Genomic DNA, 26157 nt, shown 5'->3' on the forward strand with positions numbered 1-26157 from the left:
CTTTGGAAATGTAATAGGTTACAGATTACTAGTTACCCTATCTAAAATGTAATAAGCATAATGTAACTATTTCAATTACTTAATCAAAGTCATTACATTTAACTTATTACATTTGATTAATTTTCTAACAAATGTTTTCAATTGTTGGAGTAAATGAACCCATTAAGTAACTAAATCTAAGTTCAGGTGTTTTTCATGGATACTGACATGATATAAAAGGGAGATAATTTCTTATAAAACAACACTGAAAATGTAATCATTATTTTATGTAGATTTCGGAATAGAAAATATATATATATATAATATATAAGATATTTTATGAAAAGCCAAGTCTGGCATGGGCTTAATTGGTACTGTGACACCATTTAAATTCACGTCATGATTTATTTACAAAATATAAAAAATATTGATTTCAAAGAATTAAAAACATCAATATGTGTTCAAGGTCTGACTTCAGATGTAACCCCCTTTGTAATCATCAACATTTTCATTTTTAAAAAATAATAATATACTTATTTATATATATTTATGTTGGCTGTATGATTTGACAGAAAGCTGAAATAAATTAATAGGTTGCAAATGTGCTGTGTATGTGACATCATGAGAAAGACGCCTCCTTCAGAGATTTGCACATCTGAAGCGTTGATTTTCTGCATCTTTCACCCTTCAGGTGTCTGAAGCTTCAGTACGAACAGAAGCCACTGCAGACAACAGTTCCTAGCAACTTTATTTAATGATGGGAGACAGAAACAAAACCAAACACACACCATCTTATGATTAAAGAACATGCAAACTGGAAATGCAAAACGACTTTTAAAGATCCACGTTATGTTGAGACAGACACACAGTGCAGAGTCGTCGGGACTGTTTAATAATTATCTATCATCCTTTAAAAAACTAACTAAAAAACAAACAAAAAGCAAGATGGTGGAAACATGAGGCAAAAAAACCCTGGAGAAGTTTAAAAAAGAAAATTAGTAATATGGAGCATCACCTCTTCATATTACACACATGTACATAAATACATAAGAGGCACATTCGACAGGTATTAACCACCTAAAAGGGTGATCACGTCAGTCTCAAACCAATTTATAAGATTCAGCTTCTCCGCGGCTGTGTGTCTTTAATAATTCCTCGGCCAAAATAGAAGAAAACAACGATGATATCAAAAACCTGTATTTCCAGACATATACTTATTTCTTTTTATAACAATTGTGTGATAATTCATTGCTTGGGTGTTTGTTGAGTTGTTGTTGGTGGGTGGAAACGATTTCTTTTACCTTCATCATGGAGAGAAAACACCAACAAATACTAAAAAACAACAAAAGGGGGAAAATAAAGTCTGCAGAAGTCAAACGGTTGGTCAGAGATCTTTTTGTATTTTCATAACACAGAGCTCAAAACTTCCAATCACAGTGAGGAATTTTAAAGGGTCAGAAACAAACAAAAGAAAAAGAAAATCACAACACAAGACGGAGTTCCTGCACACTTCTCCTGCAATCTTCTCCTTAAATGTGATGACGTACAGTGTGAAGCTGAAGTCTCTGAAAACTTCAAGTGTGCAATTAAAGTGTGCACTAGGACCTTTTCTTTTCTTTTCCCTTCTCCCCCTTAAATACTTTTATCTGTTTCAACAATATTTTAAGATTTGACACTTGTAGGAACCCTAAATATTACAAAAATTCTTGAACCCCCCCCCCCCCCCCCCCCCCCTAAACCTTAGTGGTTAAACTCCGCTGCCGACATCCTGCATTCCTCGCAGCTCTTAAAACTGCCTCTTCTTCTTCTTTGACATTCCCACACGAGACACTCAAGTAGATCAGACGTTAAATAAAAAAGCATTGTGACGTATCAGCCAGGTGAGAGATCAAACTCAAACTAGGTGATTGTACCTTCCTCAGAGGTGATGTAAGTGAGAGCACAGTGAAGCGTTGTTTTTGAGCTGTAACTTGTTTAAGACTGGAGAGTTTTCAGTGTCCTGTTCATCAGTAGCACGTGCTTTACCTAGGTTGTGAGACTTTAATAGTGCCCCTCCGACCATCTCAAAGAGCTAAAATGTTTTACGTACTGCTCCGTACAGGAAGAACACAGGGGCCGTGACTCCCTTTTTTTTTAAAAATAGTATTGATCATTTCAGAACTGATTACTGGCTACTGCGATGTGCAACAGAATATTTGTTACTGGTGTTTCTTGATGGAAAACCAAAATGCCAAATTTATCGGTGGACTATGTTTGGAAAAGGCCTTTAATTCAAGTTCTATTAGGTACGCATGTTTATGAAACTGACAGATTTTTAAGTGACGTTTGGTGCTGTGCTTTTTCTCTATAAGACAGAAAGTAGCTGTGAAGTACTGGTGCAATAAAACACTTATCTGTGTATTTCTGTAAGATGGCATGACCATGAAACACATCAGCATCCATGTTTTAATTACTAGTAATATTTTCGGTTGTAAGATGTCGATTTAAAAGTAGCGTAAGCCATGTTATCTTTTGTCTATATACACTGTTTTAAAGTAATATCGCACCTAATTTATCACTCAATTCTGTTCTGATGGCACAATCGTCACCTGACAGACCACTTTAACCCTTTAAGATATGAATAAAATCGACAACAAACAACCTAACTGATCGTCAAGGTTCCCAACTTTGATCACAAAACGTACTGAAGGTGAAGAGAAACTGCAACAGAGTGGTGAATCACAAAGCTAAACGAAAACAAAGGCCATCCGAGCTGCAGCCAGTACAAGCACCGTCGTCGTTTGTCAGATTCACCTTTTTTCGAGGCCGTGGGGTTTCCCGTGGCCTCCTTCAGGGCTGACGTACTGGCTCTGTGGCCTGCAGAAGGACTGAGGAGCGGCCCCACAAGAATCCTGGTTATTCAGCAGTTTTTTTTTTTTTTTTTTAAACAGGCCACAATCCTCTTTTCACGGTCAGAATCACATGTTCCTCAGTGCGACGCCAGTCCAGAAGAGGTGGCGGAGGGCGGAGGGGGTCGGAGGGGATAGCGGGGTTTCTTGGCAACAGGAGGGGGACGAGGAGGGACCGACAGTCTTCGCTTGTGTGTTGTTCTGAGTTTGGAAGATTAAAAACCAGTGTGTTTGAAGGTTATATTGCACTCTAAGGAATAGTAGAGACAGACAGGTGACTGGGAGGTTATTGGCAGGGTTGTTATATGGGTGATGAAGCGGTGTCTGCTGTTTGGCCCGGCGTTGAAACACAGAGCGCGGCGGCGTTGTCTGTTTGGATCTTGAGCCGACACACAGGTACTGTAAGCGGGAGAGAGGCCTCGTCTACGAGTCCAGAGAATCAGCTGGAGGACGAACGAGAGACAAACATTTCAGATTACAAAGATAGACGGGGGAAAAAAAAGAAAAAAGGAAGTGTCATATTTCCATAATTTCTTTACTGTTTTTCGTACTTTGATCCTGCAAATAGACAGTGAACTGATCAAGGTCATGAATAAAAAAAAAAGTTTGACATCAGTATTTCATTCTCAAGACAGTCTGATAACATTTTATCATTTTGATGTTCCTTATGAAATATAAGTAGGTAGATATACTAGATTAGCATCAGGGCAGTTTAAGGTGTTTTTTTAAACACTATAACCCCAATCCCTAATTATCTGCTGCTGTGTTCATGTAATCCAGCTGTTAGAACCAATTCCTGATCTGCGTTTCAGAACAAACGGCAGCCTGCAGTTTAATTTCATCACATCCTCACTGACGGCGTGCATCAGTGCACAAAGAATCTAAATCATCTTTATTGGCTGAGTTTTAAAAAATCTGACTCTGGTTTAGTGGCTCTCGTTGTTACGAACCACTGCGCTTTTACCCCACACTCTGAAAAACTGCTGAACTGGAAACTGTCCAAATGATGCATCTAGATGTGCGCAGGATCACAGTCGCTCTCTCCTTACCTTCCTGTGGCGGATCAACACTGATCTCCTCCGTCTCCTCCGTGTCATCCCTCATCTCTTCATCTGCATCTTCGTCTTCCTCGAGCTCGCTGGCGATGAGCTGACGGGCCAGCTTGATGTTCAGGCCCTCGTTGTAGTGCATCTTCCTCATCATCTGAAAATGCGTCTTTTTGGCTGCAGAGGAAGAAAAAGTTTCACATCACTTTAATTCATCAAAAACAGTGGATGAATACAGAAGAGCCACAGGTGACGATTTACAGGTTTAAATTATTTGTAAATGGAGACCAGGACACGACCCTCATACTACATTTAATTGTTTATTATAATTATTTTAACTATCTTTCTTCCCTCTTTTTGGGCTCAGTAATTTGACTGTGTGAGTATTTGCAGAGCATTTTTGTGTTGACCCAACAAAAATCTAAATTTGGGAGGGTAAAGAAAAATCCAACAGGTGGCACTAACAAGAATGTTGATTTATTTTCATAATTTCAAAGCCTGAATTTTTATTTAGTTTGTAGCCTGTCACAGCATGACATAATGGTGTTAATTTACTGTTTAACTTCTAATCACATTTGTATTGTGCCACCTACAATCCTGTAGGTGGCATAAATTGGCATATCTAGATCTGCTGATGCCGCAGCTCTGCAGTTGGATCGTATTGATCCACTGTCGTCCTGCTTTTACCTGCACAGCGAAATATAAATAATAAACAGGCAAGCTTGAAAGCTCTGCAGCCAAAATTAATCCTGACGGAAAAGCACATTGTCTGTCTGTGTGTGTCTGAGAGCAAACACTGAAGAGCAAGGTCAGAGCCAGGTTGAAAGCATAACGACACTGTTTGTGTGTTTGTGTGTGTGTGTGTGTGTGTGTGTGGGCATGCGTTTGTGGGTCTTGAGTGAAGTCAGTGAAAGGTCAAAAGAAACGATCCGTCCAGCAGCACTTCCAGAGTGTCACTTTGCATCGAGTCCCCCTCACAGTTGCAGAGGACACTTGGTATCAAAATAAACAGGTGAACTGTGTGATGCACCATGAACCAAAAAAACAGCTGTTACCATGGATACTGATAAACACAGACCACACTAGAGCTGGGCGATATGGCAACAAATATTATCACAATCATTTTGTCCATATTGATCGATAGATATTGATCACGATATATGATTTGATAAGCCTGAAGAAACTGGAAGGTTCCGCAGTTTAACTTTAAAATATTTTATTAATATAAAGAGAATGATGAACAATGTAAACATTTAGCTTTGCAGACGTGTTTTATCTGCCTAAAGTTAGCTTCCCTTTGTTAGAATTATGTAAATAAAACTAAAAGCTGTGACGACTATCACATCTAATTCCTTTGGACATTTCTCAACTTTTAGAGGCAGTAAAAAGTGCAAAATTAAAATCCAGCAACTATATGCTTCATCTTGTTAAATTTTCTTTATGAAACGACACTGGTGTTGGTGGGTAACCAGCATTTTGTTGCTACTCTGTTTACTTAGCTTTATGATTAACCTAGCTTAGCAGTTAGCTTTGTGAATCCACAGTAAAAGTAGCCTCGTTAAAACGATGGTGGGTGATGACTGTTCCTCAGTTGCAGACAGAAAGTCTCTACTAGAGAGACGTGTCCATGAGTTGGAGCAGATTTTTTTTGTGAGGGTCCCTTTAGACTTTACCCTGTCCTGCTGGTGTAGCCTCGTCGGGCACAGACATAGAGGACATCCACTTTCTTCACCAGTAGCTCAATAAACACTTTGTGCTAAGAAATGGGTGTGAGCTGTGATGTGAAAGCCAAAAAAAGAAACGTTTATTTCTGCTGTGTGAGAGGCTGTTAGATCAGTCCATATTGAGCAAAAAAAGTTAGCATAACTTTTATTGTTCTCCCGCTTGAGATCATTTTATCACCCGGCCCGACATCAAATACACATGATTACACTCCAAACCGATACATGATAACACTGGATCCGGCTCTAGAAGGGATGGATGTGGATCAGTTTTATAAAAAGATATCTTAGTTCACCTTGTTCTTCAGGAGTCAGCTCCTCTTCCTCTTCCTCACTGCTCTCTTCCTCTTCTGCTTCTTTCATGAAGCGAGGCTCTGAGCCCTCTGCCGCCGACAGCCTTGAATGAAAAGAGAAAAAGAAAGAGACACAAAAAAAAGGTGATGAGAAGTTTCAATTAACCACTTCTTAAGAATATTTTAGTTTCCTTTCTGCCTTTTTTGATGTTTAGTTTTTGTGTTTTTTTCACCAGACTTTCATTTGAACGTTTTAAATGAAAACATGAACAGGAGATAGATTCAACAGACTCTCCTGAAGTCAATTGGGAGAGATAAAGGAAACTTCTGAAAAAGACATGGGAGGAACACAGATGGAGAGAGCGATATTAGGCGAGGGGGAGGAGAGAGTAGGCACAGTGAGAGTGAGTAGAGTGTGTTCAAGTGCTCAGGCATGAGACAAAAATAACAAAGTAACTATCCCCATCTTTCACACTCACAAAGAGCTTTAACAGCACGGGACAAAATGAATAATGGTTTATGGCTAAGCGCTGGAACTGCCCCGGGGTAGATTCCATTTACTGTACTTCAACTAACTGATTCACCACGAGAGAAGTCTTAGTCGATTTCTCTACTGCTTCAAAATGCACCAATAACAGCATCAGACATCCAAAACTGGAGAGGACAGAGACAGGAAGGAAGGAAGTAAGTGTAAGTGATGCAAGGAATTAGAGATGAGTGAAGATTTAAGAAAAGCAAAGTTGGATAAGTGATGGATGAAAGGAGAGTGTGAGAGTGGATGTTGTAGAGACACAACAATAAGAGGACGGAGGAAAAGAGCAGCTTTTGTACTATCTGGAGGCTTTAGCGTACAACAATGGAAAGCACTCTGTGTGGGAGTAAACAAAGGCGGTTAATTGACTCGCAGGCCTGCAGCTAATCACTATCCTCTCTGTGGCGCACGCACTCAAACACTTCATCTTGCTCATCCTATCCCGTTACATAAGCATGACGGCCCTCAGCACATACACTTCTTAGGCTCCACTACCACCCAGAAGACAGCGCTGACTGATAGACAAACGTTTATTAACACCAAAACACCTGTAAAGTTACGTTGGAACCATCAGAGACGATTAAGACCTTATTTGCCTCCGCTTGTGGTGATATATTGGTAATACTTTGTTTTGTCATTAACTAATTATTATGAAAAAAAAACGTCCGCAAGCTTCAGTTCATACTTTCCTTTTTACATGAAGCCTCAGACATGAGGTGTGACCCTGCTGCATCCAAATTTCATGTTTGAGTTTCATGCACATAATATACAGACAATTAGCGATAATGACATATGATACAAATGTCATGCTCGTGCTTTGTGGCTGTAATAATTAAATGTAAAAGTTAACATATTTAATTGTTAACCAACACATTTCTTTAGCATAACAGTAACATAGAGAAAAACTAAAAACCCAACTTTTCTCGAGGCATGCATGTTGTATTTTATGTTTTAACTTAACTTGTTTATTTTTTGTTACTGGTCTCTGTGAAAGGTAAATAAATCAATTTTACTAACTGACAACAAACAAACAAAGACAGCATTTTGCATCTAAAATTGTTTTTTAAAAAGAGGTTAAACATCTCAGCAAAGCACATGTATTCTTCTTTTGTTACCTGTGTTGTGGCTTTGAGTGTTTGCACTCTCCAAAAATGATTGTAAAGCATGGGAATCAAGAATTTTAATCTTTTCTCTATCTCTATTTGTTCATACTGAGATGCTTTAGATACGACAAATTGGTGTTAACGAGAATAAAAACAGTTTTATTTATTTTTTGTCTGTCACAGAGCTTTGAGGCTCAGTGGTTTTCACTTCAACACAAACTTTATAATAAAAAGTTGTTTTTCTGCGTTGTTGAGCAGCACGTCTCCATTACTCACTGCCAGTATGATGTAGAGCTCTTCCTGACTTTGCATAACTATTTTTTCACCTGGACTTCAAAGCTGATGAGAAACTGCCTTAAATCCATTGTTCATTGATCAGCAACTGATGTGGAAGAGTGCAAATAAAGAAATAAATACATTTTCCAAAATAAAATGTAAATGCTGTCAGATGATGCTTTGTGAACAAAGGACAATAACGTCACCAAACTCAGTTAAGTTTGGACTGTACAGCAAAGCTGAACTTCACCGTGTTCCTCTTTTCTATTTTCTCTTTCAGTGGAGAAAAGATTAAGTTTGTCAAGATGCATTTAGTAAACCCAGTGGACTCTCGTTTGTGTTCGTGGTCACGGATATGTAAACCATCTGATGACAAAATCTATGTCACGCGGACCCTCGAGTACATGCAGATGTGTACATTTTAATTTCGGCTTAACACAGTCACTAACTGGGAGATTATGAGTGGATTCTAGCACTAGCTATCTGCTTCTCTTTGGTCCACTACTGACATTAAGATATGTAACATAAAGGATTGTGATACTCCAGATATAATAAATAAATAAAGGCCTAAAAGGATACAAGATTAAAAATGATGGATATGTTGAATCAAGTGTTGCCCAAACTCTTTCTTTGAAGCCACTGAGACTCTAATGGACTGCATTAGTAGTCCATTAGTAGTCCATATCAGTTCTCTACTAGAACAAAGACTGGTGGGAAAGAACGATGAAGTGTGTGTTCAGGTGTGGCTAATCTCAGCTACACCTTAGAGCACACATTTTTTCCCAGTACTGCGCCTGTTTTTATTTACCAGGTTATCTTTCTTTGCTTACGCTGCACCAGTACCTACAGGTAATAAAACATTTTTAAAAATTAAAAATTGGCGCCCAAGTGGTCGAGTGGTTAAGAGCTGATTGCCACGTACACAGCGGACCCAGGTCCGAAACCCGGCCGGAGGAGCTTTGCTGCATGTCCCGCCCCCCTCTCTCTCCCATTATTTCCTGTCTGTCAACTGTCAAATAAAGGTGTCTGTGCCTGAAAAAAATCTTAGAAAGGCGTTGCAACAGTCAACCTGACCGTGCATCTCCTCGTCTCCCTCCATTCACGTTTAACTCTTACTTTGATGCCAGGTCATCAGCTGCGAGTGAGGTGTGGCCATCCGAGTCGCTCAGCGCCCCTTCGTCTTCGTCGTCCCCAACCATCCTAAAAAGGGAGATATTTTAAATGAGTAAAAAAAAAAAAAAAAAAAACAGCCAAATTTGGAGCGAGGAAGGGAAGATGGGGCGAGGCATGAAGCTCAGACAAACAGAAACCGCTGCCTCACAGACGAGTTGACAGAGAGGATGAAGGCAGGAGAGCGGAGAGAGGGGAGAGGAAAAAGAGGACAGGAAAGAGAGCCATAAAGGGTGACCTTCCCTGCAGCACCATGATGTGTTGGATTACAAACCCGCTGAGACACTGCGACACCAAAACACACTAACTCAACTCCCAGAGCTCCAAACTGGCTACGTAATGATTTTAAGTGTAAATACTGTAGAGTTACAATCTATTCTCGTAAATTAATGTTATTAATTAGATAAAAATTATCAGTTTATTGTAAAATGAATACAATTTTAACTTAATAATCAAGAGAAGCAGATTTGGTCTGAAGCGTCTGACCTGTTGTAAGGCGTGCTGGGTTCATCGATCTTCATCAGGCCGTAGTCTTTGTCGGCAGGATGGTAAGTGGCCAGGATGTTCATCTCATCCCATTTCTGAGATTTCTTGCTGTAAAACCGTCAAAGAAAAAAGCAGTGAGAAGTAAATGAGGGCTAAATGGACAGACCACCGCACACCAGCTACCACCCCCCCCCCCATCCCCCCACCCACCACCCCCTCCCATAGATTCCTCTGGGGAGAAGAGCAACCAGATTTAATCTAGGACTGAACGTGCCCCAGTTTACACTCAGACAGCATTATTTTGAGATCACACAGACAAAAAAGCCCCAAAATGTCATCTGGACCAATTTGGCTGCTGACTACTTTTATGAAGTGACCTGGTGTTTGCTTTTGTGTCGAGGTAAACCACCAGGGATGAGAGAGGGTCTGAGGCAGCGCTGATCAGCTGTGAGTGAATAAGGTATCATATGATATAATTTGCTTTTTCCAAGAGCTGATATTTATTTCATCCGTCCTTCCTGCGACACACCTGCTCCTGATCCCCCTGATCTCTGTACGATCCACCAGATCTTTTTTACACTAGACAAAATAAACACAAAGTTAGATCCACTTATTCTCGCTGCTCTGTCAAATCCTCTGGGGGAAGTGAACAGCAACAAAGACTGAATGAAGACAACACCTGCCGTTATAGTTCAGGGAGGTGAGGTGAGACATTTGCTGGCAGATAAACACGCATGGTTCCACTGCGACTAATTTACTGTGATCCTCTGGACTACAACAAACTGAGCCAACCCCTGAAGCTGTAATTTCAGGTGGTCCTGGGAATTATCCGGTTTGGGTAAAACCACCTCTGATCTCACTGAGCCTCTCCTGCAACTTACTCTGCAAAGCGCTCGACATTAAAGATGCCCTGTCGTCCTGGAGACAATACAAATATAATAACTATAGTGTTAAAATCTATGTGATTGTGTACTTGTCTTACGGAGAGGCGGCATTTTTAAATTGAAAAAAATAAAGAGCTTCAGTTTGAGACACAGGGTTGTTGAGTCTTTGACAGCTGAGAGCAAAATGCGGGTGTGCAGGACACTGAGGAAAAAAAGTTAATTTGGAGCCCTGACGCTGCCTTGACTCAGTCTTGGGTTAGGGTTAGCTGACACTGTCTTGACTCAGTCCTGACCTTGTTCATGAACAAAAGGTAGAGTATCAGGGGAGACGCACAAGGAGCCGGAGAGGAGAGAGATGTTCAATCCACTACCTGCTGCTGTACACCTCCTCCATGCTCCTCTGTGCCTCTTACAAACAGAACTGAGCCAGTTAAGACTTTGCAGATACACAAAATCATCCGCTGTGTCCTCATTAGGCTGCTGAAGAGAATCCTAATGTCACAAGATGAGCTGCCATCTAAAGAATAAGTTTTCAATTCTTCATATTATTTGTGACAAACTGTTCCCCAAACTTTTTTTTTTTTTTTAGAAAATCAATTTTTTTATACAGGAAGGTAGCATTGCCCTTCAACACTTCAGTACCCGCAGGGAACACACACACACACACACACACACACACACACACACACACACACACACACACACACACACACACACACACACACACACACACACACACACACACACACACACACACACACACACACACACACACACACACACACACACACACAGCTCTGACACTCAAGAGTTTGTTTTGGTTTTCAAGCTTAACTAAAAACAAGTTTGTGATCACCTGAAGAGAAAAATAAGCAAATAAATAAATAAAAAGTCAGATGTATAAACAATGCTGAAGTTCATTACTGATTTGACTGTGATGAGAATATTGTGTTCTTTAAAGTGTTGCACTGAAGATCTTCCCCTAAGAAATGTGTTATAAACTAATGTCTATAATGTCTTTTTGCACTCGGTGAGAAAACCAGAAAAGGATTAAAAAAAAGGTAAATGTGATTAAGTTCCTCCTTGTTTCACCAAACTGAAAATATCCATACATCATTTGGCCCTCTGTAAAACCTCAATCCCAACTAAATTCAAACAAACGTTTATGTGTCACAGTAAACATTTAATTTTTTTCACTGGTAGAAAAATATATTTAAATATATTATGTTTTCATCAGGTGAGTCAAAAACAGAAAAAAACAGAATGATAACAGAAAAAATGGATCCCTCGTGATGGATAATCATGCGTATTAATGGTGAGCAAATTTAAATCTTAAAACTATTAGTGCATTATTATTTTACTCGTTTAAAATCCTGCTGTTGACAAACCAGTAAGGAAAAATAAGCCAACAGGCAGAAATCATAAAAAAGAGCCCAAACATCTGAGTTAAAATCTGGAAGAAAGTGTGTTACACTGACTCCGTTTACATGAATACTCCAAATTTGAAACGGATCGCGTAAACAGTATATTACGTTTGGATTACAGATTAGACCTCTTTCCAATTAAGACATGTGAGATATGCTGATATTATTCAGGTTTTAGGAGCGTTCTTTGTACAAAGCGCATTCAGAATATCTATCTCAGTTGGGTTTTAACCACAGTTTGTGAGACGGCCTCTCGCCTGTTTACATCAGCTCCTTGTTTTGTATACAAACAAACAAACTGCCAACAGTTTGCGAGCCTGGGATAGGCGTGCACCACGGACTGGTTGTGTAACGGACTCCTGTGCAGGCAAAATGTCACACGCTGGAGCAGGACGGCAGACAGAGGAGAGGAACAAGAGGAGAGTGGAGAGATGTTCAGGGTGTGCTGGGAAAACAGAGCGCGCCTTCGCCACGACGGGGACGGAGGGGATTGGTTATTATCCTGAAATGCAACCACGGACTGACAGTGAGGACTCGGTGTGATGCACCAAAAACAGTCAGCGGTGTGGTAAACATCCCGGGACAACGCTGGAACTGGATGAGCCTGCAACTATAAATGTTTATCAGCCGTATTGATGTCACTTCTAAATATCAGGCAGCAACTCACTCATGGATTCACGTCGCTGGTTTACTTCACTGCCTGCAGAAATTATATGACTCTGGAGCAAAAGGAAAGTCTGAAACCCCTCTGCATATAAACAGGAATATTAATTTTCATCAGTCATGTAAACAGCTTTGTAGGAATATTGTCTTTTTTGGAATAAGGGCAAAAAAATTAATACTGTGCATATAAATGCAGTCAATTCTATGTGTAATAAGTCCGTTTCAGTGTGTGCTTGTGTGTGTGTGTGTGTGTGTGTGTGTGTGTGTGCGCGCGTGGTTACACAACACATCCTAGAAGCAGCCAACCAAACATGTCCCGTTTCCACTAAACCGCTGCTGCCCTTAAATCCACTTGCTCATTCAGAAGAAATTGTTACACAAACTGTAATATGCTGATGATGCACCTGCCTCTAAAAGAAAGAAGAAAAAAAAGAGGACAGCATCAACGACTCGCACGCACTAAATGCAGAGCTGTATCTCTTATTTGATGACTATTACTCGAGGGTGGTCAACAGCTGGTGACATAACGCTTCGGGAGAACTCATTAAATAGAGTGAGTCATCATGAGAGCTGAGCTGTGCTATCAGGTAGCATCGTCAGAGGTTAGTCGAAAGGTCCGGGCCTGCAGACGGAGGGCTGAACCCACCGATAGTAACAGCAGCTGGGCCTCATCTGACAGCAGCAACATCGGGCGACTGGAAACTGAAACAAGCCAAAAGCAGCAGCCATTTGAGAAGTGCTCGTCGATTCCGCTTGTAATTTTGTTTTCTGTCTTATCTTAAAAATAAATTATATTAAAAGTAAAACACTTAATGTGAGTTTGAAGAACTTCACAGCCTCACATAGTAACAGAGGCGACTGTTTTATCACAGAGGAGGTTGTAAAAGAAAAAAAAAACCTGGGCGTGTTGAGATGAGACAGAAACAACCATTACAGACCATTTTGGTTGAGTAACATCATTAAAAGCCAAACCACTTCAGTTTTAATTGACTCTCTCATCTGACAACACAGCGTCGTCTGTGTGTAAAATGAGTTTGATGTCGATTTACATAGAAACCAAACAGGAAAGAAGCCAGCTGTACTACAAATTAAAGTGTTTTGTGTGAGGGCTTCCAGTCAGTGGCTTCATTTTTTGATGGCCTGCTTTGCTCATGATAAAAAAAATAACCTACATTTAGGTGTTACTATTTTAGGGAGAAAAAAAAAAGCTCCTCTATTTGAGGTTTTCTGCTTTTTATGTTACTTCACACAAGTGCTCATCAATGTTTCTTCAGCTCCTTCCTGAGTCACCGCAAAGGACGATTACACCGAGTTTGATAGATGGCCAGCAAGATTTAGGACTAAAACGGCTTCTTAAGACGCTGTCATCTGTCCAGGCGGCAGAGAAAAAATGCATCAGAGGAGGAACTGAAAAAACGAAGGAATATGAAAGGGTGGAGTGCACACTGACTGGCCACATCTAAGGTCAAGGTAGGTGAAGTAGTAAATTGGTAGCGGGTGAGGTGAATCTGACCAAAAAGGTCAAAACCTACAGCGACAACACTTCATGATTTCAAATGTTGAGAAAAGTTTATTAGATTTTGTAAAATTAAACCCAAAGAAAACAGAAGATAATAAAAAAGATAGTAATATAAAAAGTAATTTACCTCTGTTATACTGTTAATCTAGTTTTATCAGGTCCAGATGTGTCAACACATAACAGAAGATAAACCCCCCCCCCCCCCGGCCTGAAAGGTGTTTTTTTCTGAGATTCACCTGCGTCCGTCACACGGTCAGGACGAGGCCTGCAGGACAGTAAAGGACAGATTGAGTTTCATGAAGCGTCCATGAATTATCTATGACGGGCATACGGCTCATACATCACCGCTGGCTTGATAATAGAGGGCGACTGAAGGGATAACAAAAAGTGATCGTTTCTAATGCGCTGAAAGAGTGACTGCCACCAGTAGTGAGTTAAGAGTTCGTGTCCTGGTCCAGAAGTGACTCACAGTACTTTGGATCATTTTAGGAGGACTCTGAATGTTTATCTGAAGTCTTGAGATGTTCGTTCTGTCAGTGTTTGTGAAGCAGAATAAACACAGAACTGGAGCTTTAATGGAAATGAAAAAATTTAACGTGGGTTCCTGTATGACCGACATGTCCAAGGTCGAAGTGGGATCAACAGAGTTTCATATCTTTGGTGATGCAGGAAAGCGTTATTGTTCACAGGCACACAGGTGGTGGACTGAATCAATGCAGGGTCAGTGGCTCCCCTATGTACATTCAACAGCGGCGCACCGCCAATTTCTTTCCACAAACTCACCAGAAGTCACTATTTATAGGGTTATTTAAAAAAATGTATTTTTTAGAAAGACGATTTAGCTGGTTAAATTCACAATTAAACAACATGGGAAGAAGCTAAAAGTGTAATAAACATAAATACAATAAATTATTAAAATATTAAATAATAAAATGTATTAACTGTCAGTGTAGGAGCATTACAGGTATAAGAAGTTGTGTGGTTTGACTGATAAGCATGTCGGAGTAAAGTGTGTGTGTGTGTGTGTGTGTGTGTGTGTGTGTGTGTGTGTGTAAGTCGGAGCTGACAGTAGCAGCATGGTACAGCTCAGTCAGGACTGGTTCCTCTCGTCGTCTCTGAGGATTTTGCACTTGGCTGCACTCAGGATCCTTCCAGAAATCTCTCTTTCTTTTACTTCCTCGTCACTCAAAGAGAAGCTATTTTGGTATCAACACAGAAAAAGCTTGATCCACTGCTGGGAACAGTATTCAGTAATAAGTGCCGTTCCTCTTTTGGCCTGATTTCTCACGCTGCAGCTCAGAAAGGACTTTTGATAACGTTTGGTCCTCCTGGATAAATCTTTAACTAACCAAAGAGTGGCTGGTTACCTCCGACAATGACTGAGGGGACATCTGGATGATTAAATTATTTTTATATTGATACTATTGATACAACTACTACTATACTACACAGTAATATGCACCTTAATCTAAATGGCTTTCACTGTGTTACATCATGTTATTATATCATAAGCAGGATTGTACATTTTCAAATGACCAGATCTAATTTTTAAAAGGGATTTTATGTCACTGATTGGACTGAAAGATGACGGACCACAATATACTGTCTGGACCACCTGTTGCACTAGACTGAATCCTCAGAAGCATTTGGCTGGTGGGCGGTGTTAATTTATCACTCTGACAATAAATCAGCCAAATTTCGACTCATGAAAAGTCTCAAAAGCCTCTTTGTGTGCCTGTTTTTGGACTTTATCACTGAAATATTTTAAGCCTTGTTTGTTGGCAATATGTTTCTGATCATGCTTTCGTTTTTAATTGTGTGTATTTGAATGTGTGTGTGTGTGTGTGTGTGTGTGTGTGTGTTGCTCTACTAGTTCCCAGTTTCTGTCTTTAAAGCTGATTAGCAGATGTGCTTGGCAGTGAGGTATCCTTGTTGAAGGGCACTTTGAAAGGGTCAGACCCTGATGGGATTTGCTCACCTTCATTTAAATCTGGCTGTGATAAAACATACTAGAACGTCATCGCTGGTGGACGTCTAACAAGTCCAGATTTTCTAGGAGGACGAACTGGAGCATTATGTCTTGCTGCCACAGTGAAGTATCTGAGTCAATGCAAAGGAGATTCAAACTCACAACAAGCTCCAACACTAGTCTGACACCGAGTGCCTACAAGACAACAGAACAGCTGATTTTGCAGATCATAATGGAGCCTTGTTACACCCCTAACTTTGGGACTATTGGCACACTCCTATTTCAATGCCCTGCGAGGCTCTTGACTTCATCTGGGACGTTGTGTTGCCAGTGCACACACTTGACATTTTAGTCAGGAGTCCTCTACTGCGGGTGGTTGAATTAGTCAAACTGTCACGCTGGCCAGCTTCAGGAGGAAATTACACCAAACAATATGAGATTACCTCCGACAGACAATCTAATAGGAGCCTGGAGTAAAGGGACCTCAAGTGTACCTGAAGTGAACTCCGGAAGCAGGGGATTTGACTGCAGTTGTAATGATAACATGAATATTAAAAAGCAGCCTTTCGAAATGGGTGAACTACAGTTCAGATAAATAGGATTTAAGGGGCTTGAGAACCACAGATTGTTGCCTCTTTTAACCCAGACTGCTGCTTCAGTGCTAATAACAGCCTGTAACACAACTATCAGTGTCGGATTATATTTATTTTATGTAAATAACCTACATTTTAAAAGATAGAAAAAATTATATTTGTAGCTTATAAATATACTGGAAATGACTTTGATCAAGAAATTAATGGCATCGTCTACGTCACCATAATGAAACTTGTAGCAGACAACATACCATATACTGCACTGTTTACATACAGCAATCAAAGTTTGACAGAGCCATAGTCCAGTTCACTAACTTAAATAGCCTCCCTCATGTATGTTAATCGAGTGACAAAATATAAGGAACATTCTTCAATATAATGCAGTCCAGTACACCAGCGGCACACAGTACGACCCCAATAATAAAGTAGAATTAACACCTTTCTAACAAAGTCGACAAAAACTGAAAACTGAAAATAATACACTTTGTAAAAGCAGAATTTATAGCTTTTGTACTGGATTGCATAAGTCTGCACGTGTACCTAATGAAGTGGCTTTGAGTGTACACTACAGTGTACGAACACTGCACACATGTAAGCTATATAATCTCAGGAATTTCTGCATATTGCACATTTATGAGATTGTTTACTGTATATAATATTTACGCTACTACTTTTTTCCTACTGTACTGCTGTGTCAATTTGAATTTCTCCTAAGGGGGATCAATAAAGATACATCTTATAGATCTTAATCTTAAATCTAAAATTTGCCTCAGGGGACTTTAAAATCTGTACAGCAATACAACCTATCCAAGCAATCTATCCGTAGACCCTAAATTTGATCATTTAAAAATAAAAATTAAACAGGAGAAAATACACAATTTACTGTGTTAGAAGACTAAATAAACCAGAAAATATTCACATTTGAGAAGCTGGAACCAGATAACTTGGTTTCTTTCTTTTTTTTTTAATTAAAACTAGAATGAACTAAAAAACAATTATCAAAACAGTTGGCGATTAATCGACTAATTTTGGTGTTCAAAAACTTGGCAGGGGCCGTTGAAATAGTTGAAGTAACCTAGCAACCACCGTAGTAACGTTTAGAGTACTAATGTAACGGTCGATGACGTTACGTTTTTGCCCCATTATGGTAGTTAACTGTGGGCTGGAGGTTGTCAATGGTTACCAATCTTTATTTGCCACTAAACTAGTTTATGGTAACAATTTAATGATTAGACGTTGTTTAAAACTAACGCTGGTGTGTGAACGTTGCTCAACAATCTCATTAACTGTTACAACAGGTGACACAACACCTAGCGAACAAGCTAACGGGACAAAGAGCTCCTGCTGGATACATTATTTGTTAACGTTGGCTATTCGTTACACACATTAAGATTTAACCACTAATAATAGCCGCAAGAAAGAGCCAGAAAGTTCTCTACAAACATCTGACAGCCAAATATATGACTGTTACGTTGCAGTTCATGTTAGCCTGACAGGGGAGTAACGTCAGAGAGGCTAACAAGTGTGGAGCTAGCTAACGTTACCTGTTCAACAGTACCCAGACAGCTAGATAAGCAGAAAACTTACTGCTGGTCATCCTCCGAGAGTCCCTGGGATTGTTCGGGATTCTCTGCTGGAACCTCATCGGGCAGTGATTTGACGTTTGTCCCGCTGTTCCTGTTTTTCAGGATACCTTTTATCGGCCGGGGAGCTGCCATTCCCACACGCGTTGACTGTCAGAACGGCTGGCTCAAATGTTTCTCTATTGATTTTGTGCTCCTGTTATTTCTTCTGCTCAGTATCCAAAGACGGGATCTGTTTCAAACGCAGTCGCTGTCATAACTCGTCGCTCTTTTGTAAGCTCAGGAGAAACCTAGGCAGGGTCCTTGGTGCACCGACAGTTCAGCATTGCTGCTCCAGTTGTTCGCCGACTGGCGGGGCAGCAGCACAACCAGCAGGTTGGCTATGCTCAGAACATCGCGAGATTTGGAAACACGATTTTATCTGTTGTACAAATATAGTGCTGCCTTCATGTGCTCGGAGATTTCCATGTCTTATGAAAGTGGTTTGAAAATGTGTAGACTGCAACATGAGCAGTGTTTTGGTGTGTCATTTTACTTTAGAAATGAATGCATGACTGGACCACACAGGAGCCCGAAGTTTGTGATGAATAAGCAGGAGGAGGAGGAGGAGGAGTAAGGTCCGTGTATCTTTTGGTCATTAGATTTTCTTTTCAGGAACGAGTAGGCTATTGGAAAACAAAAAACGAGTGGTTATTTGATTTTTGTTCTAAAATTCAAAAGATTAAATTGAAATAAAGACTGTTTTTCTTTTTCCTGGTCAAAAAGGGACAAGCAGACATTTTAAAATGGTTTTATTCTCTTTTCATATTTAGAATAATATATTTTTTTAAATCACTGGCAAACAGAAACAAAAGATGACCCATTTTCTCATATTCTAAAACCAGATGTCGTCATTAAGGCAAAAGTGCAATAAAGATCATTTAAAAAAAAAAAATTGTACTTTTACTTTTTCCATATTTGTTTATTCAATTATTTTTACTAAATTTAGATGTTTATATTTAAATGTACATTTAATTTATTTGACATCATTAAATAACAGTGGACCTGCAACCTTGAAAACATTACAGCATTTTGAACTTCCTGCCCTTTCCATCCAATAGAACTGCCCTTTTATCCTCACTGATATTTTATTGGTGTACATGTTTTAATGATCCTTGTCTGCATGGTGTATAACCCCAGCAAACTTTTTTGAACCTGAAATATAACTAAGTAGGAAGTTATTTGCGCCCAAAGGGTCATTTGACTATAACTTTCAAGCAGAACGATACATGGTATAAATTATTGTATTTATGTCAACAATAACATACTGCAATTACTTATATGTCAACTATTATATTTCATGCTCTAAAACCTTATACAATTTATATCTCTAAAACCATCTACATTGCAGTAAAACCTGTGTTGTCAACTTGAATTCATATCTTTTACTACATTTGAAGACACCGTAAAACTTAATGAGTGAGAGCCGGCAGATGAGTCAGAGGTGAGACAATATACAGCACATGAACAACATATAAGAACAAGAAAGATTAGTATGTGAAAACCTTTGTCCTGTTAGGAGGGAAAGGTGGTATCATTTCTACAATTTCAGAGCAACGTCATGAGCAAGTCAGTTAGATGTTAGCTGTAGTTGAATCACGTTTGATTTAAACATTAATTACTGTTTGTAATGACTTCACCTTGCAGTTTATGAAAATAATCCCTGGTGACTTCAAAACAGTGGGGCTCTGGGCCCTGTGCACCAGGATTGAAAATTGGTCTTTACTGCTTTGCTCAAAGGCACTTCCATTATGAGAATTATTTCCAGTAAAGAGAGCATCTAGGCCAGTGTCCTTATCTTTTTCAGAGTTTTCTGAAAACATTATTTCCTTTGGTATCCAAGACTGCATCAGCTGATGCCAAGTAACCATGACAAACATACAAGCAGCCAATAACCAAAAGATGAAGTAAAGTATTAATGTAGCTGCAGACTGATCGTGTGTGATAGAAAACTTAATTAAATAACCAAAAGATGTGAAAATGAGTCATTGAGAATTTGCCTTGAATATAATTTGTTTTTTCTCACAGACAAATGTAAAGAAGAGTAAGGAAAGTGAAAAGATTTGTTAAAGGTTTTATGTGATTCTGAGAGAGAGTGAGATGGTATGTGAGTGTTTATTTTTGAAACATTTTGTTTATTATAGCCAAAAAAGACAATTGCAGACTGTATATTCTTTATTTTGTCTTAACTGTAATAAACACTCATAGCACAGCCAAGTGTTCATATGGAAAAAAGTGCATATTAACACATTGCTATTCAATAAATACAGTGCACCCTTAACCTTGAATTTCAACCAAGGAAAGTCCTTTATACTACAAGGCCAGTCCTTACTTGGACTTTTGTCAAACTCTCTATGTTATGTCCATACTTACTATCTATCTCTCTGTTGTTTAATGAAGAGCAATAAATAGCTAGATATTTGCAAATGAATACAGAGCAGGGTGTGATTTTCACTGACATGGTAAGCCTGAGATTCAATTATCAGTTGTCACTCTGAGGGATTCTTCATCATTCACAGTGTTTCAGGAAGTTGCTGATGGGGTATCAACATCAGTCATGGGTGATGGGTGATAGATCTGGATGGACTTGAATGTCGAGCCTGGATCCATAAGTATCAAGCTGCAGTCTGGATACACTTCCTGGCCAGTGTCCGTGCTATTCTCAGCTGCTTCAGCCAAGGCTTCTCTGTGAAGGTGCTATATTTTTTTTAAAGAAGAAACAATCAGTATATTACACACAACACATAAAACTCTTATGTGTAGCATTTGTTTACATTCTGAAAATGTTATGTAATGTCTGCTATCTCTCCATTTCCTCTGTTGGAAACTGGAATAAATGGAGCAACCTCTTAATGTGTCATGTGGTAAGGCAAACTTATTTTGTGCCAAAAAGATATTCATCACAAAATGTATTTGTAGTGTATGACAGAGGCTGACAATCTTAAAGTTAAAATTACATCTACAGCACCTTTCATTTTGAAATATTTTACAGTTTTGAATTGTCTATCTAGCGAGAGCAATCAATACACCTGTAGTTGGAAAATAGATTATTTTTTACCAGTAGTATAACTGTTATGTGAGTAAAATCAGATGGCATTTCTACGATCCATCAAGTTGCTTTTATTTCACATAAATAGAAATATACAGTACAAAGGATAGAGACCTGGCTACAGTCAAGCAGTATATGGCATTTTCTCTTGGTGTTCTTCCATCACTATGAGAGAAGGACTCCGTAGAGTCAGTCAGGATTTGGGAGGAGTTTGGTGATGCACCGACAAACATCTGCCAGCAGGGGGTGTATTCTCCAGTGATAGGTGGAAGAGAAAACTTGCCTCTGGGAAGGCAACTGTCCCCCTGACTGATTTCATCCACTGGGTCATTCTCTCTGTTCTTTTCCCATGGCTTGTGCTTTTCCTGCATCTCTTTAAAGTCACCAGGGTTCACAGACTGCAGGCTGTGTAGATGCAGAGATGTCCTTTTAGAGCGGAGAAGGGACACTGGAAGTATAGTGCTGATGGGTGGTAAGGGACGCAAAGCTTTGGGTCTGAGTACTCTACTTGGTCTCGTCCCCGCTTTCCTGGATTTAGAGGACATCTTTGGCTGGTTGAAGCCATCAACAAGCAACATATCCCCTAATGTGGCTTTTAAGGGAGTGTTGTGACTGGATGCCACTCTTCTCTGTCCCAAACTCACCCAGCCTTTTATTTGGAGGTAGATACGCATGGGCAGGGACATATTTGGCAGGGATACTACAGAGCACAGCTTGTTGGCTAAGTAGCACACGCTATCCCTGTGGCCATGCTGAATGGCAATCTTCAATGGGTCACGACCCCCAGGATCCCGACAAGCCAAGGTCAAAAGGTTCCTGGTGACAAAGAGTTTAAGAATGAGGAGCTGATTATTCTCTGCAGCTACATGGATGGGACTCTTTCCTGTGTCATGGTGGGCGGTTTGGTGGCACCACTGGCGGTATGGATGGACACCCACTGGTTCCTCAGCTTGTGCCCCCCTCTCAAGCAGCCAGCTTGACAGTTCCAGGTGGCCTAAAAAGGCAGTGATGTACAGCGCTACCCGCAGCTGAAACCTGGAACAGCAAGAATAGACAGATTCACCTGGCACAGCCTTAATAAAAATGTTTTGTGTGATTGGACATTAACTTAAGCTTTATTACAACAGTTTTGTCACATGTTTTCTCACATGGGGAATGTCTGACCTCCTTACAGGCCTCTTCTCTGATAGGTGACTCTGGACTGTCAATCTGTGGCCAAAGAGGCAACCCTGGAGGTACTCCACCCACCCATCCCACGTGTCCAAACGGAGAATAGTGCCTAGGTTACAGGACAAAAAAACTGTATGAACATAGGAGACAATACACTTTATAATATGAAGCGATATAATGATTCAGAAACCATGAAATTATGTCAAATCTAGTCTTTTGTGAAATGATTACATTTATTATTAAAATGTTCACAAAAGTTTTAGCAAAGTAAGACAGCAGCAGCATACCGACTTCGATGGCGTAGTCTCGCAGTTGGTTGCAGTCATAGAGTTCAACACCAGTAGACGTGCTGAGTCTAAATGTGCTGACAGGGAGGCCACTCTGCACAGACACCACAGTTTTCAGTCGGGCCACAGACATATAATACAGTAGAGATACACTTCCCATGATTGATATGGTTTTTCCTGTCACAGCATTGAACACGCACATCACAGGCTTCTGCTCACTCTGAAAAATAATTAAAATGACACAGTGGCCTTGTGGTTAATTAAACAAGAGAGAGAGACAGAGGACAAAAGATGAATAACTGTCATAACCAATGTCACCATTTTTTTTTAGCTCATTAAAACTTTAAATAAAACAGGTATCACATTAAAACTATTATATTATATTGAATTATTATTTTGATGTGTGCTTAATGTAGACATATAGTCAAAGTTGTACACAAGTAAAGACGGAGGGCTACATAGCATTTCATCATCAATGGCATCATCAATGATCTTGTAGTTTGCTGCCACACTGTGGTTGATATTATATACATAAGAATAAGTGCCAGTCTCCAAATATATTCAACTCACTTTAAAATAATTAAAACCTGCAGTAACGTTATACAGTTGTACAACTGTAACAGTTGCTGTATGCATCTGAGTTTTGCATTTTGCAATGAAATGCAACTTTTTTGGGGGGGTTTTGTTTGTTTTTTTGCATTTTCATCACATTTTCATCATAGTTTCAATGCACACTGAATTGCATTGCTCAGTAAATGTACTATATTAATACATTTTGTATTGACTAAGATTCTGTCCGTGGTGTCTAGGACCGGTTTCAAGAAACAGGTTTTCTACAACATCCAAATAACTTCTGAATATTTTCTGAATTTCTGAATAACCCAGAAAACCAAGATGTTACTTTCTAAAGCGAAAATGAATGTCAAAGAAGTTTGATAGTATCAATCATCTTGCATACCAAAGATTTTGACTGCAAATGTACATGTTGGAGGACGCTGGGTGATGCCTTATTTGTATTATAATCATTTGATGATGGTGGATTGGTGATGAGAATTAAATAAACAAAGGTGGAACAAGTGAGAGAAGTGGACATAAATGTATCTTAAAGAAAACAAAAGACAAGTAATGTCAAGGCAAAGTCAGTGTCAGGATAAGATGTAGAAAAGTAGCCTGGAGAGTGACTGAAACATTGTAGACTCTATAGAAAACAGCTATTTTTATGAGAGGGTGTTAAACAATGACCATAGCAGTGCAGGGACGCACATACACACACATACAGGCACTGTCAACTTTTTCACAAAGTTGCCTAGTGACGAGCCTGGAATGTGCCCCGATACTAAAATCCCAGTAATGGGGACAAACTAAAAATGTCAGGCAGCCATAAACTAATTTCCTTACAATCTGACGCTCACATGGGAACACGTAGTTCCATATTAGTGCACCAGTCTGTTTGATGTGTCTTTGATGAGAAAATAAATCCCAAGTTATGAATATGTACATAGCAACATACTAATATTAGTAGCCACAAAGTGAACTGTCATTAGTGATAGTATGTAGTGAATGTAGATCTGCAGCATCCACCTTACTGAAAAGATGCACCAGCTCCAGGAGAAGAAGTGACTGCTGACCTTCCTTGAAACTCATCAAATTAAACCAAACATTTTCTTTGGGGGGTCTAATACTGGTAAGTTGGAAAGTAAGTTCCCTTTCATAAAATGTTTTGAACATTATTGTAGCATTAGTTATTCTAATGTAAAAAAAGTACTTAATGTTTCTTCCTAATTAACATTTTACATCTTTAATCATTGAGCAAACAAAACAGGTTTCAATGCAAACGCTCCACTGCAATCACCTTTTATGTAAAAGGGCTTTTAAAAAAAAGCTTCTGATGTGTAAAACAAAGATGCCCTTCAGTATCCTGTCTCAGTGTGAATCATTGTAAGCTAATTGTATTTACTGCAAATCCCAACACAGCTCCAAAACTCTTAACCCTATTGACGTTTTAATACCTTTATCAGGCATCGGATGGCACTGCCACTTGTGATGCCCACGTCGCATAGAGCCCAGCTGTCCTGCAGTTCTGCGCCAGCATAGCTCAACTCCAGGTAGTGTCTGACCTGCTTGTCATTGGACAGCTGTACAAGAAAGTTATCCTACAGAAACAAACAGAGGGGAAGTTTATGGATCCATACAGTAAATATCACATGAAAGACATGCATGTATGGACTATGGACGTGAGCTGATGGTGAGATTTGGATTTTTTCTCATCATAAAAAAGTCTTGCACCAGTTCATGCATACACAAATACAAATGTAAAAAAATCCTGCAATGCATAATCTCACACCTAATACAAGAAATCTTTATTACAATTGTGTAGTAAATCCATTCAACATTTCACTTTTCCATCTGCAATTCTTTCAAACATCAGGCAGAATTTCAAAAGTCAACACTTGTCAATGAATTAATAACCATTAACAGTTAAGGCCCTTGGTCAGCACTGGAGTTTCTATTACCTTCATCATCTGCTTCATGGCCCCCACAGTCTGATCTGGAGGAACGTCAAAAGACTCCCAAGAGCCCTCAAAGCAGATAAAGACCCTCATGGTCGGGACATTTGTCCTCCGTCTGTTTCTGCTCCTGTGTGGTGCTATGATCGGTCAGAAGTGTGCGAGGGGCGTAGTGGCAGAGTCACAGTAGGGAGGGGGGCAGGAGTTGGGTGGGAAAATTTGGGAAGGCAGAATACTTTGTAAAGTGGGAGCTCAACAAATTCCGTTTTTAGAGCCAAATTATTAAGAAATTACATTTCTAAAATGTAAACTGTACAGATGCTGATTAATATTGACTTAAATTTTTGTTGACATGGGATTTTTTAAAAAGATTATCCAATTAGGATTTGAAACAGTTTCATCAGGTTGGAAATTTGTCTCAACCAATAGTATGGAATTTTTCATGAAAATGCTTAGTAGTATAATTAAAAAAGAAAAACACACTTGGGGCTGGCCTTGATATAAGCCTTCATTACATGGTTGCTTTTCCTCTCTCTGTCCTGGGAATGTTAATGTTCAAATTCAGTCAGTAATTCACGTGGCTCTTTATTACAACATTAAAATAACTTTATGGAGACATTAAAAAAAAAACATACAGATAACAAAATTGTATGGGCCTATATACAGAGTGCAGTAGGAGCCATTTATCTCAGTGTATGTACATGAATGAGACAATGTGTAACTGAGCCACGAAACCGGAGTTTGATTTAGTCACAAGTTATCTGTGCACATGAACTGCTGCCTCTGTTTTTACAGCAACAATAAGACATCACAACATGTGCAAAGTACAAATGCACAAAGTTTAGATGTAGTTAAGAAATTATCATCTGAGGAAATGTTTACAGAGAGGTACAATGTCTTCCTAAGGACATCTGACCAAGCAAAAATTGAGCTTGTGACAGGTTTTCTGACACACCAGGAATAGACCCAAATGCAC

General features: G+C 39.5%; 2 protein-coding genes across 2 annotated transcripts; both read right to left on the bottom strand.

Annotated features, from left to right (window-relative positions):
* Positions 1-710: 710 nt before the first annotated feature.
* On the bottom strand, positions 711-18477 carry ppp1r2 (protein phosphatase 1, regulatory (inhibitor) subunit 2). The gene is made up of 6 exons (XM_062423488.1): positions 18134-18477; positions 9495-9602; positions 8955-9038; positions 5931-6031; positions 3917-4090; positions 711-3310 (listed from the first exon to the last, which is right to left on the bottom strand). The coding sequence occupies exons 1-6, from the start codon at positions 18262-18264 to the stop codon at positions 3291-3293; spliced, it is 618 nt and encodes a 205-aa protein (XP_062279472.1). The 5' UTR covers positions 18265-18477; the 3' UTR covers positions 711-3290.
* A 2306-nt stretch (positions 18478-20783) lies between these two features.
* On the bottom strand, positions 20784-25277 carry LOC133985210 (protein ANKUB1-like). The gene is made up of 6 exons (XM_062424807.1): positions 25188-25277; positions 24684-24827; positions 22675-22894; positions 22382-22496; positions 21332-22252; positions 20784-20865 (listed from the first exon to the last, which is right to left on the bottom strand). Exons 1-6 carry the CDS (start codon positions 25275-25277, stop codon positions 20784-20786), a joined length of 1572 nt encoding a protein of 523 aa, XP_062280791.1.
* Positions 25278-26157: the final 880 nt, after the last annotated feature.

The sequence above is a fragment of the Scomber scombrus genome, chromosome 8 (assembly GCF_963691925.1).
Source record: "Scomber scombrus chromosome 8, fScoSco1.1, whole genome shotgun sequence".
Classification (NCBI taxonomy): domain Eukaryota; kingdom Metazoa; phylum Chordata; class Actinopteri; order Scombriformes; family Scombridae; genus Scomber; species Scomber scombrus.